This window comes from Drosophila simulans, chromosome 2L (genome assembly GCF_016746395.2).
Source record: "Drosophila simulans strain w501 chromosome 2L, Prin_Dsim_3.1, whole genome shotgun sequence".
NCBI classification, from domain to species: domain Eukaryota; kingdom Metazoa; phylum Arthropoda; class Insecta; order Diptera; family Drosophilidae; genus Drosophila; species Drosophila simulans.
This window is the reverse complement of record NC_052520.2, coordinates 6,952,907-6,972,575: the sequence shown is the minus strand read 5'-3', so window position 1 is coordinate 6,972,575 and position 19,669 is coordinate 6,952,907. Positions and strand designations below refer to the sequence as shown.

The window sequence follows — 19,669 nt, the reverse complement described above, 5'->3', positions numbered from 1 at the left end:
TGCGTGACCTACACTAAAAAATCTTGAATTATAAAGCTGAAGTTGGGTAAGATGCTTAATAATAAATGAATACCTTCCCTAGAATTTTCAGTAACAAAAACCATTCTAAATGCATAAATGAAAAGGCACATTTATTGTTAAAAACTTGTTTGATTTTGAGCTCTTTGCACTAATTATGATTCAATTGATCTGTACACTTATTACCCTGCTTTGAATTTGGTTACCGGTCTGGGCAGTTGTTTTCGCTGAGTTTTCTTTCCTAGCATCCCGTTTGGCCTGTTTGGATTGGCACATTAGCATATATACGAACAGGATGTGCACAGGTTTGCTCCAAATTCCTTTGGCTTACCATGTAGAAGATCTATATGCGACATGGTGTTATATTAATCATCTTCCGAGACATCGGGCGCATACAGATCGAATACTTCGAGGAATTGGGCCAACTTCTTGCCCATATAACCTCCCAATATAATGCCGGGTATAACCGTGATCAAAACAGCGATGTACTTAAACTTATTGTTCTCCTTGCGAATTTTATTTATTTCTTTAAAGTCCTTGAAGTTGTCTCCATTAAATGGCATTTTTGTGTTTTTATTTCGGTAGCTGATTTTAGTGTATGTTCGGAAATGGAATACGACATTATTCTGATGGAAATTTCAAGACTTTCTCCGGCCAAATTGGGACAGGCACGCCCCAGAACCTAAACGCGGATCCAAAACCCTCATCGGAATATTTGAGTGTGCGCCCTATATGGAACTTCCGTTCTGCTGGCTCAACCGACTGATTTTGTCAACCGTCTGATGGTCCCTCTTCAATTGGCTTGCAATTGTCTACATTTCCGTCAAAGGAAGGGTATTGCCTTTAATTTTAATATTTCACCTGCAGCAGTGTTGCGTTGGCTTGCTGATTAACGGAGCGTAGAAATTTGGAAAGAATTTGGTTTTTAGGAAGGAATTGTAAAACTAAACAAGTTTTAAATGTAATTAGATAGTTCCTTTTATTCATATTCCCTTAACTAATGCTTTAGCATTAGGAAAACTAAATTTCCTTTTCTACTTCCCAAGAAGTCAAAACACATTTTAATTGCACCGAAATAATCATGACCTGTTTTTTTAGAAGGAAGTAAAAACTTATTTGAAGATGGATAGATGGGAGTCTAATGATCGCGTGTACCCTATAATTAAATTGTTTTATTCCAGTGGATGTGTAAATTGCATCGATTTATCTGCTTTATATTTCTACTGGAAGCAGCGCATTATTTTTCATCATGCTCTTTTTATCTGTTTACATGCATTTATTTTTAATTTGAAAAGAAAGGAAGTGAAAAGTTTCATAAATCATTCTTGTTGATTGTATATTAAAGGAATTATAAACAAAAATTAATTAACTCTAAATTCGGCCTTCTCATCGGCTAAGTTAATTGGTTTTAACCAGGTCCAAACGTAACCAATGCCATTTAGTTAAGATTGAGTTAACATTGAATAATCATTTACATACCACAAATATAAAATTGATTTTTTTTTGTTGGAGAATCCTAGCTTACTTTATATTAATGGTTTCTCAGTGTTATCAAATTTTTTCTTAAGCCCCTTCAATTTGCCTTTTTACACTCTTCATCCACACAGAGATAAGGTGTTCCTTAATAGAAATCTTTCGGGTTGGGGAAATCCCACCATAAATAGTAATTGTTGTGCGCAATTCTATAGAATTCCCAAGAAACAAGTGCGAAATTCCTTTTAGCGACGGATGTGACGTAAGGTTACATATACGAACAAAATGTAAAAAGGCAGAAGATGTACTAATGGCCATCGATACTAAAAACAATGAAAATCCTTGAAGCACTTTCAAAACTATACACAGAAAAAGGAAGTTATGTAAAAGAGGATACGAAGATAAAAATTGATTTGCCAAAGTACCTGCAATAACCCTAACTATTAAAGAAGTAGTTTTTGTTGGTCATTAGTAGATTCCTTTTACCTTTAGCATTTCGCACGTTTTGCACATTTTATGACTTCATAAGGGTTATGGTTATTAAAAAAATAATGGGACAAGAGAGAGCAGTGTGTAACCAAACAGAGGCATCAAGGAGTGCCAAAGGATTCGAAGGGCCAAGTGTAACAATCCCACTTTTATGGTGCTCTCTACTTTGTTGGCGAACCCTTTTAGCAAGTTCGTTGCTTGAGTCTTTCGTTCGGCCAACGCTTCCGTTGCGTGCGAATGTTTGAAAACAGTTAGCAAACCCAAAATCAAGGGAGGGTAAAACCCACCTCCGACTTCACATGTCCTGGGCAATTAAACGAAATTTCCCAAGAAACAAGGACGCCGCAGCTAATCCCGTCTAGGCGATGTAGCCCACGCATTTGGCCAACATCGGTTAGGTAGCGTTTGTGCGGCGAATTCGCAGTGCCGGCTGAGATTACCGAGCCGTCTTTTCGGCCGAATTTAACGGCGGCGAATAACGATCGGTATGCCGGTTGTTTATTCGCCGACCGATAACCATACTAATGTGAAAAAAACCTAAGAAATCGGGAGCTTTCGGGGCTTCAGTATGCCTTCGACTGTGGCGCGTTGTGGACGTTCAGAGGCTGCGTCGAACTCGAACTCTAGACAAGTGTATGTATCGATTCGACTGGGTTTTCTTCAGTGAGGCAGTGAGTGAGTGAGTGAGTGAGTGAGTGAGTGTGAGCGAACGAAAGCCGTTAAGAAGTCTGGGGAGGGGAGGCCAGATATACATATACAGTGAGCCATAGGAAAATCTGTAAAACGGGCACGTTGAGCTGTTTTATTTTCCTCGCCTCACAGTCTTACGTTTCTACCTATTGCCGATCGCCTCTACCTCTCTTCTCTACCTTCTTTTCTGCTTTCTGGCCCGCTCTTCGCTAGTTTCTTACCATTTTTGCTGTCGTGTCTTGTGGTCTTTGGGCGAGTGTATGTGTGCGTGAACTGAAACTTCAGGTGCAGACCGCGTTGATTTGCTGAACAAGTTTCAGTCTGAGTTTGGCCTTCGTGTGGTACAGTACATGGTACAGTAAACGCTCCCCGGATCTGCAGATCTCTTTGTGTCCTATAACAATAAGTGCTCGCTTGTGCATTTTGTGAATGTATTTGCCTCGAAACTGGATTTTATTCGATTGTTTTGCCCAGCAAAGTGTTTGATTTTGTGCCTGTGTTCGTTGTACGCTGGCTAGCGAAAAAGGATTTCTGTGCATTTTAATGGAGGCGCGTGCTTGGATCGTGTGTGCTCTATGAGGAAACTGAACATTAAATGCGAGCAGCAAAAAACAAGAGGAATTTTAAATTGAAAAAAAAGTGTAATAGATTAACTGCAACGCAGAGGACAATACTACGAAATCAGTGAATATATAAATAACATTAAATGCAAGAGTGGTAGAGATACGGCAGATGAATGCAAGAATTTCTTCAGCAATTTTATAGAACCAAGGATAGGAAGTCAGCAGTAGTCCGCTACAATAATTTTATGTTGTTTTTAGCCGAGTTGTTGAACTTCTAGTATAATTTGTTCTCCCTGTTTTCTTTGCGAGCCGTTCGGTTTTTACCAGTCCATTAACTTGTCTGTGCCTTTTGCACTTTACTTTGCCAACTGACATTAGACTACTTGTGTGAGTAAGTAGTCCATCCATCGGGAGTAACACACTCACTTCACATGCCAGCTGCGCATTTACGCTCCCATTAACCGGGTAGAAATAACAAACTTACGGGAAAAGAAGCCACAACTGCTACCAGAAACTGGCCAACAAGTGTTTTGCACAATAGCCAAAGGAAACAACCACAAAAACTAAACAGAAAAAAAATATAAGGGCTACAGAATGCAGTCTTGGGGTTAAAGTGGAACCAACAACATTTTTGACTTACAAAAAGTTCATGTCCTAAGTCTTTTGTTTGGTTTTCCAATCGCAGAGACCCAAAATCTTAATAGGAATACTTCTGGGACTATGCTCACCAGATTTTCACCTAATTAACATAAATATTTCTTCGAACATTTTTGTGAGCTCAATCCCAAAATGTTTCCAACACATTTCGAAGACGTGCTGCGACTTCAGACGAGAATTCTTGGACTTACTTGTTTCGGATCTCTGCCACGGCATGCATAATTAAACAGACCCATCCCCATTAGGCAAACTATAGATAGTCAGGCTAGCCAGAACCCATCATAAATTACATTTATGTGACGCGTTTTCGTTTAGCTCAGCTTTTATTTAAAAAAAATCTAATCAACTTAAATATCTCCCAGCAGTGCAACACTGGCCTTGTACATTTAAAAGTTTAAATATATAAAAAGTAAACCGCACCAATAAGTTGCCATAAAAAAACAGAGACCGCCGTCGTCGCGAAAGGGAAAGAAACCGTCGTTATTGTCGCTTTTGTTGACCTCAAGGATAACCAGCTGACATGCCACATAAATTGGAATACTAGCAGTCGCGAACGATACGTATCGAACATATATAGTGGTTATATATAGCTACAGCTGCATTTATAAGAGGTGAGTTGCATATTGAAATGGCAGCGAATGAGCCGGAAAAGAGTGGCAAAGTAAGAAATGTAGAGTGGAAATACGGGCTGGAGGTTATACTAAGTATAAGAGGCAATATTAGTCTTTTTACTACCAATGACGTTATATTCTTCTGCTTTTAAGCTGACATCATTGCATACCATCACTCTACAATACCTCATAACTATCAATCAGTAAGCCAAATGAAATAAAAGCCAATCTCAAGACACGCCTTGTTTTGGCTTCAGTCATTGCGCAAAAATCCGATTAATTATGCATATGTCTACATACAAATTAAGCCATAAACAATGCCATGCTTTCGTTTTATCCAACGATTTGCAATGAAACTTCGATTTAATTGTGTTTAAATAATTGATTGATTCCAATGATTGAGCATACAATTGGCGTATCGAGAGTGGTGGTTATGTTGTGTGCCATATAAAGCCTGCAATATGGATTCCCACTTATCCACAAAAAGTAGCACACCCCAACAACAATAAGAACAATTTCTGTTACTTTCTATTAAACAAAACCTAAAAAAAAGCTTCGATTGTCTGCCGGCCGTGTCTGACTCGCCTTTGTTGTCACATTCATTCAATAAAGGCCAAGTCGGCTTCCCTATACCCATACCCATACCCATACCCACACCCGTACCCCCAAAACTCCATCGAAAAGTCGAAAAGCGAGAGCTACCCAAACAGTTAACCTCAATTTCAAGACGCACTCGGCGCGCTGTTGTTGTTGCTTAATAACAGAAACCGAAACAAACCATAGAAGTAGTAGAAAATTTCACTCAGCCCAAAGTGAAAAGCAGAACAAATGCAAAAAGCCCTCATCACACTTGTAAACAAGGCACAAAAATTCGGTGTTTGCTTTTTATATCGTTGCTCATTTTTTGGCAAAGCTATTTGGCAAATATAAATAAACTGGTTGCTTTATGGAAATTTATGCCACGATTAGGGATTCTCTCCGGAGATGAGTTCTACTTAAGTCATTTTCATAACTTGGCAAAAGGTATCGGAACAAGTAAAACTTGTTTTAGCGCGTGCTTTATGACTTAGTCGCTATGGCTTAGTCATAATTTGTATATTGGTATTTGGCTCACAGCATCCAAACGGAAGTTGTGGCTAAAATGTGTGTTAAGAGTGTAATAGGGATTGCAAGCTTAAGAAGTGAATGCAAGTTTGTTGCCTAAGTCTTTTGATTTGTGTGGGCATGGAGTGCATGGAGTTGGAAAGTTATTTTGTGACTACGATTTTCTAGAAGTCGAATTAATTTTTTACCTAACAAAGGCTTCGGTTTCACTTGTATGATCTAATCCACCATTTCGAAGGAAACAATCCCCTAAAGAAACGCCACAAAGTCATCTATTATTTGGGCTATGACGAGCTAAGCATTAGATTCTTCGACCTTTTCTTGAAGGTTGATAATTGGCAGCTGATGCCAATGTATCGGCAGGTAGATACACACAAACACACCCTAAAAAACGAGCAATAACAAAGGGTACGTCCAGAATTTAATTCACAGCAATCACAGGTAGGGACCCATCTCCAAATCCCTACTGAAAGTGCGAGAAGTCAGTTGAAATTAGTGGAATGAAATGTATTATGGGTCTAGTTTATTAGGACTGATGGGTCCTACGCATGGTTCACATGAATGACAAATCTCTTGCCGCATATCAAGTGTCAGTTGGCCATTAAAAGAATGGAATGCCAGGGCGTTGTCTGCGTTAGTCTTAAGAGAGATCCATCCATCAGCGGTCTGATCTGGACTAAGATCTTTTCCGACATGCGAGTAACTTATTATAGAGAGAGAGATGGATATTCGCTGCATGTCTGGCGTCCATCAAATCATTAAATAATTATACCCATTTGATTGGGTTAATAATTTTCAAATCATCAACTCTTTCCCGGCAACGAAAGTTTTCGAAACTGCGGATCTTGATATTCAATTTTTGATTATATTGGGATTCTCAACTTCCGTCTCGGCGGCGGCAGTGAAAGTGCCTCCAAATGCCAAACTCATTCTAAAAGCGAATTAATGGTCATCGCAGCGCTCTCTATTTCTTCGCGGCAAAAAGCGGCTTAATCATGTTGAAAAGCTGTTGACAATTTCATAAGTTTTCCAAGGTGGGCGCTTTCTCGGCGCCATCAGCCATTGCTCGTCGATTAGTTACAATTGCCACAAATTTTCTTTATTTCTCCAACTCCATCGCCATTGCCATATCGCCAGCTTCATGTTGTGTGCGTTTTCTGTTTTCTTCTTATGTTTTTAATTGTGAGAATTGTGTGGAAAAGTGGAGCTCACTCGCCGGGAAAAGCGAGTCAAAACAAAAAACATTTGACGCTGTCATTGTCGACAATTGTTAAAAATGAAAAAATTGTGATCGGGCTTAGTGAGGTGAGCTGAACTGTGGAAATGCCCAGCGGAACCGCGTTCGTAATCCAGCCAAGTTATCAAGTTCCATCTACTCGCTTGCGATTCTCCCAAGCTCCTCCTCCATTCACTTTCGGACTATCTGCGTTTTTAAGCTGCCGAATCTTCAAAATATAATTCACATGACCGCCTCACATCGCATACACACACACCCATCCCAACACAATGATCCCCCCCATCTGACTCTTGGCCAGACTGTCTGACTTTTGACTCGGTGCGCATACTTCTCGTAACCTGTTTTTTAACTTGGACGCTCTTGCCTTTTTGACTGCATTCTTGACGGCTGTGCGTCTTCGAGCCACGCAGCTAATGTCTTCGGTTTCAAAAAGTCGCTAACCAAAACAGAGAATTAAGATACTGATACTGAGCCCGCGATGGTCTTTGTGTGCGATAGTGATACTCTGGGGTAAGATATCTGAAGATTGTTGACTCGGCCTTAATTGAAAGATATATTTATTAATTTTAATATATTTGAAGTAAATAAATATTGTAAAAATATGAGATACAAATTGGAATCTTTACTTTTTAGGTTTTCGTGCATATTTTGCCAGAGTAGCAAGTCTTCGTTTTATTCCCATGACTTAAATACTTCTCTACTGTTTTGATAGCACTTCACGATATCATGGGTGTGCCATCATTCCTTGAATTTTGTTATTTTTATATATAACCAGCCATTCCTTTCTGTTTGACAATCCGCTGACTTCATTTTGGCACTCAAGTCGGTGGGTGTATTTAATTGAGTTTTTCTGCCGAGGTGCGGCCCATTGCACCATTTCACCATTTGGACTCAGTCATTTGGATTCAGTTACAAAACCATCAGCTTGCGGCAATGGAAAACAAACTTTTCCTTGTTTATATACAAATTAAATATTAATTGCACCCATCACCCACTTCGAAGCCCCGCAGCGCTTCTTGGCGCTCTTTTTGTCCAGCTTGTGAAAGTGTTGGCCAGTGGAAATCACTTGACCATTTTGTGAACAGCTTTCGACGGCTCCGGCTGTACATGAAAACAAATGAATGTTTTGCTGCCGAAGTTGCTGTTGGCGGTAGCAAGTTGCCCGAAAAAGATAAATACAAATACGCGGATAGTGAAAAGTTTCAGTTGCCTGGTTTTAGTCGAGGAAAAGCGTCTCGATGGGAAAACTAAACACGTTTATGAATTTCTCGCCCAGCCAATTTGCTTGGCTATAACATTAGGTGACCAATGGATACCAACCACAGAGCAAACCTTCATAGTTCATTAAACGATTTTATTTCCTTCGCCAATAGAAACGCCACCAAACTCCCATTGGTTTGGCCACAAACATTTCATGTAACCCAAATACCAAGGCATTAAAAAAAAGCAAAAAACAAAAAACTTACATGCCACAAGCCCGAAACTAGTTCATTGGGTCCCTCCGCCAATCGGCCAGCTGCCCAGCTGGTTTTTCTCCCCGATCTCCCCAAGATCTGCTCCCTGCGGCTCCGGCTACCTGACCATCGAAATTAAACACAAATTTTTATGTTGAACCGAAAGATCAATGGCTGCAAGAGCAGAAAAAAAGAAAAGAAATCACAAAGTTCGAAAGAACATAAATTTACATAAAAATCTGGTTTCTGAGTGTTTCTCGTTTTCCTCGTGCTTTTTTATTTGAAGTTCCATAACGGTCGGTTGGATTATGGAAAGCTTCAGGCCAATGAGAGTGAGTCTGATTGAAGAACAAAGGTGCCGCACTTTATGTACAATTTTTAGGAATTACGAATAATTTAATAAACTTAAAAAGGTCATATCAGACATCTGATATCTGGAAAAATAAAAGAGCATCATTTATTTAAATCAATTTATTAAATTGGTTCAAGTAAATTTCTTAAACAAATTGAACCAATTACATTGGTTTGCCACTTAAACGTATCAATTAGATTGAATGAAGCCAATGCTGTATTTATTGGACATTAAGCTGTCGAAGTCAGACTGATCTACTCCGCCAGATTGTTGTCCCCCTGATTAATGTTTCTCTAACTGATCTCAATTGAATAGCGAGCATCCATCAAATTATAGTCAGTCATTGAAGACTCTTTGGTTCTCCATTTCATTAAAGCACTTCACTTAAGAGATTGGACTCTCTCTATAGGCAATTGATCCTCGTTTTCTGTCCCAGTTTCCTCTCTCGCTATCCACTTCTTCACTCCTTGGACACAAACACAACTGACTGACACCGAAAGCCAAAAACTCAATTTGTGAAAAATGGTAAAAACCAATTGACCTTCAGGCCAAAAGAAATCAAAGTATAATAATATTTGGTCATTAGTTGGGCAGGTACAATAACTGGAAACGTGTTTTCCCCCGTTGGCCAACATCGATTTGTGTGGCCAATATTGGCACAGCCAAAAAACAAAAGGAAAACCCGGTACGAAAAACGCTGAAAATGCCCACCCCAGGCAAGTGCGCAAGTGAAAGTTCCGACTTTACTTTGCTGGAAAAACTGTGGGCTCGTGTGAAGATGATGGTGGCTGATGCGGAATGGAAATGGAAAACTAAAGAGACGTCTTTAAAAGGCCTCTAAAACAAACCGGCAGCAGCTGCATTTCCAATCACCAAAATCGAAAACCAGCGGCACAAAAAGTTCACCAAAAATTATGTACCCCGTTTGACTTTTACCATTTGCTCAACTTAGTCATCATTTTACGGTATTCGTTTTGATTTAGCTTGTGTTTGTACTTTGTTTTTAAATGTCGAAGGTGTCATCAATGATGGCTGCATACTGAGCCAGCGGCAACCGGTTTGGTCACAGATCGTTCAGTTTTCTTGCTTGATATTCGCTCGGCACACATGTAGTGTGTTTGCCCAGAAAATATTTGAATTTTGATTGCGACTGAAGCAGCCATGAGTCTCTTCCACACTTCTTGTGATGCAGTTTTCCTCTCCGTTTGATGGCGGGATTGCGAAACTCGCAGCTTCGATGCGGATGGAAAAGGTTTTTCATGTTTGGGCTTGCACAACGCTTTTGTTCTCTAGTTGGCCGATGATGAGTGGTTCTCTTGTTTTGAGGCTGTCAAGTTCGTTGCCTAAGTCTTTCGTTTCTAGCAAATACCCTATGACCGACGCTTATTGGTATTCACACGCGAGTCGCGCAGCTTATTAAATCAACTTTAATTTGCTATCTTCAGTTTAATCGACCTTTAATCGGTGTCAGCCATGAGTGTTACGAAAATTCACACTAAACGACTTGCCATGCCGCCCATTTTCATGCTAATTTTTTGTGAATCTTTCGAAACGTTTGTTAAACGATGAGCTTAAGAAAGACACAGCGATATCGAAGCCAAATCAATGGGATTAAAATCCGGACATTAAATCAAATCCAAAACCTTTCACTCTCGCTTATTTATATGCTAAATGGGTAGAGTATTTTTACTTTCTTATTACTTATTAGTCAAGCCAACATTTGCATACGGCGCATGTAATCGGTTGCAGTTTGCAGTTTGTGCGAAGAATTGAAAATATTGTTTGCTAAGTCTTCGAAAACATTTTCATTCGTGCTGCCATCATTAGCTGATGTTATATAATCAGCTGCTGGCCAAACATTTTCCAGGGTATTGACTTCTGACAGTTTAAAGTTGTATTATTTCCTAGGGCTATCAATTAAAAAATTAGTGAGTTTTTACTTTACTTTATTTAATTTTCAAGAGAATAATAATTAATGCAAAATATTATACAATTTCATGATAAACTAATATTAATGTGGCATAATTGCTTGCAATTAATAAGCTTCTGTTTGATTACATATTTTACGGAAATATTCCCATAACTAATACGATCATCTCAACTGTATATTTAAATATTAAATTTCATTGAATCTTTGTCAAACACACCTAATGTGAACAGTGATGCTGTTTAGCCTTCAATGGACCCACAGATTTCAGAGTCAGCTAATGACAATGCTGTCTTTGGCTCGGTCAAAGACTCCCTCCCACCCACGCCCTCTTCCCTGCCCCTCTCCCCACCGTCATCAAATGTGTGCGCTTCATTAAACAGCAAAGTAAATAAATGTTGGGTAAGCCTCTATAATTTTTGGCGCCTTTCCGTTGAATGCTACTGCTGCTGGCGCAGCCTAGACCCGAGTTTAAGGTGGCTCCGTGGGACTTGGCTCACCCACACACAAGTGTTTGGGTGGCTGTTGGCCAAGTGGATAAACAGTTAGCTATCGAAACAAGTTAGCTGTTTGACGGCTGCAAGTTGCTTTCTGGGCCAAACCGCATAGTCGACTAATTGCACAAAAAATGCGACTTGTGGCCTGCGGCTTTTCAGCCAGCTGCAGTTGCTGGAGTTGCAGTTGAAGTTTCAACTCTAAACTGGGAAAAGTCAGACTCCGGGCAAAGGAAAACAACGCATTGCATAATTCATTGCCCTTTTGCTTATATTAGTATTTTAATTAGAAATAAACATAAACAAGAGTTGGCATCGCTATTTTTCTTAATTAGCGCTGAGTGGTGCGTGCAGTCTTAGCTTACTTGCAAATTATTATTTTGTGCTGTCTTTTTTTGTCTTCAATAAGAGCCGCCAAGACCTGTATAAGCCGCTTTTCAATGGCTTTTTATTCACCATCATTATTATTATTTTTTTATTTTGGGATTTAAGCCTTTCATTCGCATGCAACAAAGTTATCTAATGTTTCGCCGTTGTGTTGATGTTGGGCTATCGCATTGCAAATGAAACATGTGGCAGGGCGTTTGCCTTCGCGTTTGACTAAATTTTAAGCCCAGACTGAGATTTCTCCCAGAGACAATTTGCGGAAGTTGTTAATGGACTTGATCTGCTGCTGGTCTCAGTTTGAATCTGGGTCCAGGAGACTGTGCGAGTTGCGTTGGGGTTTCGTATTTCCAATGCAGTAAAGAAACACACACACACCACTGGACTGAGGAAAAGAAAAGACTTAAGCAACAAACTTGAAAGTTATGAAATACGAAAAATGGTGGTGAGCCTATAAATTAATTTAATGATTCCAATAATAAAATAAAAATTCAATTTTGTTTGGTGAAAACAAAGCAAATTAAATGACCAAAGTAAATAGCGATCAACGCAATAGATTTTCCGAACAAATCTCAAACTTCACCCCAAATTATTGTGGCCATAATCCAGCCTCCACCCCAAAAAATTTTGAGGCCATAATCCATAATCCAGCCTCCACCCCAAAACAAGTTCAGTTAGCAGGCAAGCACAAATACAAACTGTATCAACATGCAACTGTACATCTTGTGTTAGCCAGTCTATAATTACTTGGCAATAACGGCAACCTTGCGCCTCGATCTCCGTTTACAAAGCGGTGGAAGGTGACGAGGGGAGACGATCCCCGCGAACCCCACCCCAGAAAACCCAGACCGACTTTATTTAGCTTTGGATATATGAATGAAAAGTCACACACACAGATCACACGACTGCAAACAAGTTCAGTCGCAATCGTGATAAATGACAGTCAAATCGGAGTAACCTTAAACTTTGGGTTGGTCAATACAATAATTTCTAACCCAAAATTTTGACTCTTGACTCGGGCTAACAATTATTTTTGAGTACAACAGCTAATCAGCTTTATTAAAGGGGTGATTACGGCGAATGATGTTGAAGAAAACACAGGTTTATTAAATAAATTAGATAGACGACCTCTGTGTCCACACTGAATGATGAGTAACGAACATTCAGTTTTAAATATTCCTTTTGTTGCATTAGAAATTCCCCCCATAAAAATGATCATAAATAATTTGCTGTGCGTGAAAGTCATCTTTCAAAAATTCCATTCTCGTGTATAAACGACGCACTAAAAAGAGCATTAGTTTTATTTATGGCTCACCTGCAAATTTCAAAGGGGAGAGGGCTTAGCTTGGTATTTGCGAATTCTTTTGCAGGCTGCGGTTCTCGAGAAACTTTCTAAAACCGCATTCGCTAAACGCGATTCGCCGCAGAAACACGTGCTCATATCGAAATTTCAGCCGGAGACTGAGTCAGAGTGGCATAAATTTGCTAATCATTACCTTTTATCGGATGTGAAGTGTGAATGAGGCAACCGGTTTCTGTGATTATTCTATTTTTCCAATTTTTTTTATTTTTTGGTGGCCAGGGCGAGGCCGTAAACTAATTCACCCCGGATTATTGAATTCGACTCGAAACTTATACTTATTTTCACTCTTTTTTTCCGATTGCAGATTGGCAAGAAACCACCGCGCTTAACTGGGCATTAAATCGGGCCAAAATGAAACAATCGACGGCAGCCAATTCGCATTGGCTGGCCGCTTTGCTGTCGTCGTTGCTGCTCCTAAATTTGCTACACTTAATTGGAGCCGACGAGGCGTTTTCGTGTCCCAATGGTAAGTTGGTCCATTTAACCATATTCACCTACAGCAACCAAATTGCATTTGAAACACGTGCGTTTGCAGCGGACGCAGGTGTGGCCCAAAAAAACCGAACCAAAACTTTTCGCATAAATCAAAAGCGTATATGTATAATTTTGGCCAAGGCAGTTGGAAACGGATTTGTTTGGGTGTTAGTCTGTCTATTGGGTGTGCTTCAAGCTGGCAATTATGCCTTTAAGAATTCGTTGTCTTTGCCTTGACTGTTCTAAGCGTTGTTAATGGCGTAATTGATTGTCTTTGATCGAAGCGTGGTATGATGAACCATTTCCGGTTGTTAAAGTGTCTGTGGAGATTTTTCTCAACTTCAAAGGCTTACAACTTACACATGCAACTGGAATGGAGAAATTTTAGCCGACCCAAATTATCAACCAACAACTTAAATTGGTTAATCTCTTTTTTTTAATTTCACGGTGCTTTTCGATAGATTAACGATGACTGGCGGAGTTTTTACGCTTGATAATCCAGCATAAAGAACTCAATTTCCTCAATGATAAGCAAATAAAACACCCATAGTCGATTAAGTAATTTTTCTGATATTCATACGAAATCCCATTTATCACGTTTAAATTTTCTAAAAATGGCATTTCCATGTTCATGCCATTTAAAGCTTATCATGATCGTTTCTACCCGATTCGTTTCTTAAAAATCAAGTTTATCAACATTGGTATTTATTCCTCAGTGTAGGCTTAGCCATATTTGTGTCATAAACATATCGCATACGTTTGTGCTATAAAAATTCTTGGGCTAATGACAAAATCCACTAAAGCCAATAAGCAACCTGCTAAACGAGTTAGCACCCAACGCAACCAACAAAAAGAACCGACTGAAAAGAAATACAATTCGGTGAGCTGAAGAGTGTGCAGAAAATGTGTACATGACGGAAGTTATGGCCGGGCTAATCAATCAATATGAAGGGGGAGTCAGCCGCAGGGTGGCTGAGTTAGGGCCATAAGCCTTTCACTTGGCATTGCCGCCTACAACACCTGAAAAAAAAACGCGGCAGCAAGTAGCCGATAACGGTTATTACATATGCCAAACTTGTTTCTCTCCTCGCCCATTACCATTTTCTCTCGTTCGTAGAATGCCATGACAGCATATATATATAGAATATATATATATACTCCATATGAAGAATTCCCAACTCCAGACTTGGGCCCCACACAAACGAGATTTCTTAACGGTTTTCCGCTGCTGCAGTCGTTGCTGCTTATTTTTTTCACTTACCCGACTTACTGTGCACAGTGAGAAAAGTGACATATTAACTGTCATATTAACAACTTTAAAGTATTAATATACTTACATTTATTTAGAATATATTAGCTATTTGGTTGATTTCTTTTAATTTTCTGCTACTATGTGATTACTTGTCGATTTTTCTCTCAGTGCACTTCTCCTTGGCTCCAGCTTGTAACCGCTGTGCCACTTGCGCCCGCCGCTTCCTAGCCATCCAAGTCCATCCATCTCCCAACTAGCTGCAGCTCGCTGTGCTGATTAACACTTGTGCAGAGCCAAACAAGTTCGTTGCCTAAGTCTTTTATTTTTTTTTTAAATACTTTTTCAACCGCACTTAAGTTTTTCATATGCAGGTGTCTGGGTATCGGTGACTTGTTTTAGGTGCAGTCGGCTGGGTTTCATTGCACAAACGACTGCTCGAAAAATAGGCCAAACTCTTGGCAGTTATTGCAGTTTTTTACACCCATTTAGACGTTGCATATTGATCGGTGTTAATACAGCGATATAGACATGGATATGGGCTAAGAAGTGATGTTTTTGATTTTATGACTCAACTAATGGAACTATGATGTTGCGTCATTAGTTGAGCTGTCAGATGGTTAAGATCAGCGAACAGTGATGCTGTTATGGGAAATACCAAGTTGTGCTTTTGTGAGATCCTAAGAATTGATTATAAATTATACAACTGACAAACAAAATAAAGACCTTCAATAAAATCACCTGCAATTTTGAGCGCCTTTAATGCTTCCATCCATCCAAATGGCCAGAACCAACGGTCTTTAAGTAATCAATTTCCATCAGTTCGAACAGAAGTTGTACCGCCATCGGCCATTGGCGGCCACTTAGGAATCCTGAGGCCTAACGGTAAAAGCCTCAAAATGATGATGACCAAGTCGACGTAACTGACGGACTGACAAACATGGCTCGCGGCATGAGCAGAGTCGATCGCGTAGACTTAGAACGGCAACTTCCACATTTTTGGACACGCTTGAGTAAACCCAACCGAGCTGCCACAGCGATTCCAGCTAATTAAATGAGCATCTCTCTCTTTCTCCCTCTATCGTTCGGTCGGTGAGTTCTATGCGTACACTGGCAAAAAAGTGGCCTGATTTGGCTAAGCTGATTAAGGGTTCTGGGTCGGCGGGCACACACATGGATTAGAGCCACCAAAGTGATTTATGGAGTGGCGACAATGTGTTACCACCACTGTTTGTTTTGCAGTTTTATTTATGATATTGAAGCGTTTAGTTAATCATAAAGCGTGAAAAAAGCGTGCGCTCAAGTCAAATTAAACAAATATTTCTACATACGTCGGTGGCCTTTTGGTTTGGTCAAAGGAAGTCAACGCTTTTCCACTCCACCGACTTCAGTGTGAACCGAAAATAAAGTTAATTAAATAGTAAGGAGCGCATTTAATCAAAGCTACGTACTCACTGAAATTAAGATCTTATTCTTTTCGTAAGCCTTTTCTTTCGCAGAGATTTAATGGCCAAGATTCCGAGTTACTCGGCTGGCAATGGGGTTAATGAAATGAGCACACTAAAGAAGATTTATTGCAAGCCGCAACCAAGTTTTCACTTTTTCTTACTTCTTTCGAGAAAAAGAACTTCAACGATTTCGAAAGAGTGGGTTTGAAAACAGGGCATGGCATATTTATGTGTCGGAAATTGGGTAATAAGTACGTGCGGTTGAGCAAACCAGATTTAATCAACGTAGTTTTACACTATTAACAATAAAGATTATGAAAAGATCTGGTAGCTTCACTTAATTAAAATTAAAGAACGTACTCACTTAACCCACAAAAATTCAATTAGCTAATGTAATGAACAATCTGTACTTTGACAAAATGCGATTTTACAAGAAGCATGTACCTACATAGGTAAAAATCCCACGTGCTTATATATAACTATATGATTTTACGTAAGAAATTCTCACATTATTAATTTGGTATTGTTTTCACAAGATTTTTTCGTATGCTGCAATCACTGAGTCTGCCCTGCAAATTATATATAGACAATGATCAGGCAAAGTCGGCAGAAAGAGAGGCACTGAGCTAATGAGACAAAGACGGGGCGAAACACTTGGCCAAGTCACGCAGCAAACATTTGCATAGGTAATGGCGCAAAAAGCTGGGGAAAACAAAACTTCCTGGCAAGAATTTCAAATATCTGGCACACAATTCAATAAAACCAAAGAAATAACAACTGCAAAGGTGGAAAAAAGCAGCAAAGACGTGGATGGAGACCGAAACCGGCTAACCTTGTCCAGTTCTCTGTGGCTGCACCCAAGTCGAAGACAAGACCCAAAGAATTTCCGAAGCCAATTGGCAGTTACGTGGCTTTAATTGCCCAGCGACGAGAATCGAACTCCGAAGTTCTTGGCTGTCACGGTGACATGGCCACAAGGTGGCGGGGAATTTATCGCAGGCACTGTGCGAAAGAAGAAAGAAAGAACTCGGTTGTGTGGGGCGGAATCTATTTGCAGCCATTAAAAACAATTACACAGAAGGCCACTGTGCTGATTTAGATTTCCATTGAAGCGTGTTGGGTAACCCAGAAAGATCGCCCAAACGGAGTCCAGAAATGTCCAAGAACCATTTCTTCGGTTCGTCTGCAAGTGGAACAGCTAACAGTTACCTGTGGTTATTTTGGCATTCAAGCATGGCTAATACCAAATTGCGCTGCGGTAACTGGGCAGACAAATAAATAAATTCGAACAAATTGTGTGGCCAATAGCGGTTCGGCCAGCCAGTTAGGCAAACAAATAAGCCGCAGGAGTAACGTTAACTTTTTTTGCTAAGCTGGTAAATTGGGCGGGATCGTTGGTAAAATGGGTAATGACCGCAAGATTTGCGGCAAGCTCACTGATCGATTATTAGGTTGCGAAATTGTTGACTTGCAGAATGAAATACAATTTTTAGGGGAAAAATAAGAATTTTAATATTCCTTGTAATAAACTTGAAAGCTGGTTAACAGCATCATAAACTTTCCATCTTGATGAATGACAATTTTAAATAACAACTTGCAATTTTTTCACCGGTTTTTAAGAGCGGCTTTTTGAACTTTTCTACAGAAATAGCCTAGAAATTGTCACCTTGTTTTCTTTAATAAATAATTACCCAGAAATGCAGTTTTCAATTGAGCATGCCTTATCGACAGGATGTAGTTTTCCCTCGAAAGCAATACTTGGACAAGGAAATCGTGAAAGTCCCATTTGGACACCCATGCGAATTGGAAAATTTGGAAAATCTGTAACAACTAGCCGAACCGCAGAAAACACCAAAGACAACATTTGCCGACCACTTTAAAATAGCAGCGCGTGCGTCTGCGCAGAAAAAAAAACAGCAACAAATTGTTTAAATACTTTTGCTTTTTGTTTGCAAACAAAGAGCGGTGTGCGAGTGCATATTTTAGACGATTTGATTTTAAATGAAAGCTGTCAATCAAGCTGACTTCGAGGCGAGTCCAAGTCCGAGTCCAAGTTTCGCGCGCAACTTTCCCATTTTACCGGGAAAACTGTTGGCATTCGGAGGAAAACGAAAGCGTCACAGCCGCATCTTAGATCGCATCTCAGTTGGCCCAACCACTTAATTATCCGCTGATTTTCAGTCGGAATTCTCGTTCTCAGCGCCCAAAACGCGCGCAGAAAGTTGTCGTAGCTGCTGGACATAAGTTATGCAAAACCAGTTAAGATGCTGATTGGGGTCACCAACGAGCATATCTCTTTCCTCTTTCCAGTTGGCAGTGGTGATATTTAGTGATTAAGAGCATACTGTTTAATTTCCATGAAATCGTCTTGCTGGCTTTTTAAGAGGCTTAGATTTGGACAGAAATCTAATGCTGACTAACGCTGTGGGTAAACAACTATGCACAAATCTGGGTTTATAAAGAAAGCAATTAATTTAAAGTATCTGTAAACAGTAAGGAATGCTAACAGAATATTTGAGCATTAATTCATACCTGTTAAGTATGGTTAAATGGAATTCTGGGCATTGTTGTTTCAAATAAGTAAAATTATAAGGCACACCATATCTTTGGTAACTTCCAACTTAAATTGCTAAGTTTCAAAAGAACTCTTATCTAGAACTACTCATAGAATTTAAACTAAGCACACAAATTTAACCTTGTCTAATATGCCAACTTCTCCTTCGTATCTTTCAGGTTGGGAACTGCGCGGCTTGAATTGTTATAAATATTTCAATATCAAGCACTCGTGGGATAAAAGCGCCGAACTGTGTCGAAGGTGAGTGGAGTCGCAACCATAACCATATGATAATTTCCCCGACCAAATGAGATTATGCCCGATTTGTGAGGAAGTCGCCAACTTGTTCCGCTCTTTGTCTCATCAATCGAACCTGAGAAGGTGTTTCAGCTTAACCAGGCAGCTACGCTTGAGCAAATACACTAGCTGGGTTTGATGGTACATATATATATCCATCTATATATATAGTTCTTGATCCAGCAATTGCCGTTACAGCAGCACATTGCATTTCCGTTCGCCGACAGCTAACTGTCAATGCCAAAGTGGTCGACAGTTGTAGCCAAAAAGAAAAAAGGTAGCAAAAGAAGCAAAACAAGTTGGCTTTGCTGACCAGGTTTTCGAATTGCTTTTCAGGCCCGACTGGGCAGGGCCATCAATATGCCGATCGATACCCGGGTGACTCATTATTATTATTGCCAACTCCTCGTTCCGCCTTCTCCTTTCGAGCGAAAAGAAAGTCGCCGAAAGCTTCCGGCAAAGCACTTCTTCCAGCCATTTTTCTGGGTGTTAACCTGCACCAATGACCCAAATTCCTGGGCAGCGAGCACCTGCCTCAGGATTGCCGATCTCGAAAATTGAGAGTGTTTTGATAATAGAGCTTGGGATTGGAATGGGAATTGGGCATTAATGAACGTGAGAATCGTGAGCTGACCCACGGGGCATTTTGGGGTGAAAGTTTCTTTCGTTTTTTTTTTGTTTTTGGTTTTGGTGTACCCAGCAGTTTTCTTCAGTTAGCTGAAAATAAATATTAATAATGTTATTGGCTGCCGCTGAATGTCAATGCCCTACGCAATTTCTCCTCGCCAACGGCGTTAAGTGCCACTTAAGTATGCCGGGCACATCGTGACT

At 39.9% G+C, this 19,669-nt stretch overlaps 2 protein-coding genes across 6 annotated transcripts in view; one reads left to right on the top strand and one right to left on the bottom strand.

Moving 5' to 3' along the window:
- Positions 1 to 110: 110 nt before the first annotated feature.
- Positions 111 to 655, bottom strand: LOC6731304 (essential MCU regulator, mitochondrial). Its single transcript, XM_016179689.3, has 2 exons — positions 350 to 655; positions 111 to 276 (listed from the first exon to the last, which is right to left on the bottom strand). Exon 1 carries the CDS (start codon positions 579 to 581, stop codon positions 384 to 386), a length of 198 nt encoding a protein of 65 aa, XP_016023876.1. The 5' UTR covers positions 582 to 655; the 3' UTR covers positions 111 to 276; positions 350 to 383.
- A 1,867-nt stretch (positions 656 to 2,522) lies between these two features.
- Positions 2,523 to 19,669, top strand: part of LOC6731303 — a 30,489-nt gene continuing 13,342 nt past the window's right edge. Inside the window, exons 1-4 of one of the 5 annotated variants that reach the window (XM_016178822.3) lie at positions 2,523 to 2,613; positions 4,256 to 4,501; positions 13,121 to 13,282; positions 18,721 to 18,802. In XM_016178822.3, the coding sequence (XP_016023875.1) occupies positions 13,168 to 13,282; positions 18,721 to 18,802 (197 nt within the window). In that variant the 5' untranslated portion in view covers positions 2,523 to 2,613; positions 4,256 to 4,501; positions 13,121 to 13,167. Of the gene's footprint in view, positions 2,614 to 2,913; positions 3,024 to 4,252; positions 4,502 to 13,120; positions 13,283 to 18,720; positions 18,803 to 19,669 lie in introns of those variants that run through there. The other 4 variants (XM_016178821.3, XM_016178820.3, XM_016178819.3 and 1 more) reach the window with 4 other exon arrangements.

What these genes read in the sequence shown, in the direction of transcription:
- LOC6731304 (XM_016179689.3), bottom strand. Translation starts at nt 581, where the DNA reads ATGCCATTTAATGGAGACAACTTCAAGGACTTTAAAGAAATAAATAAA.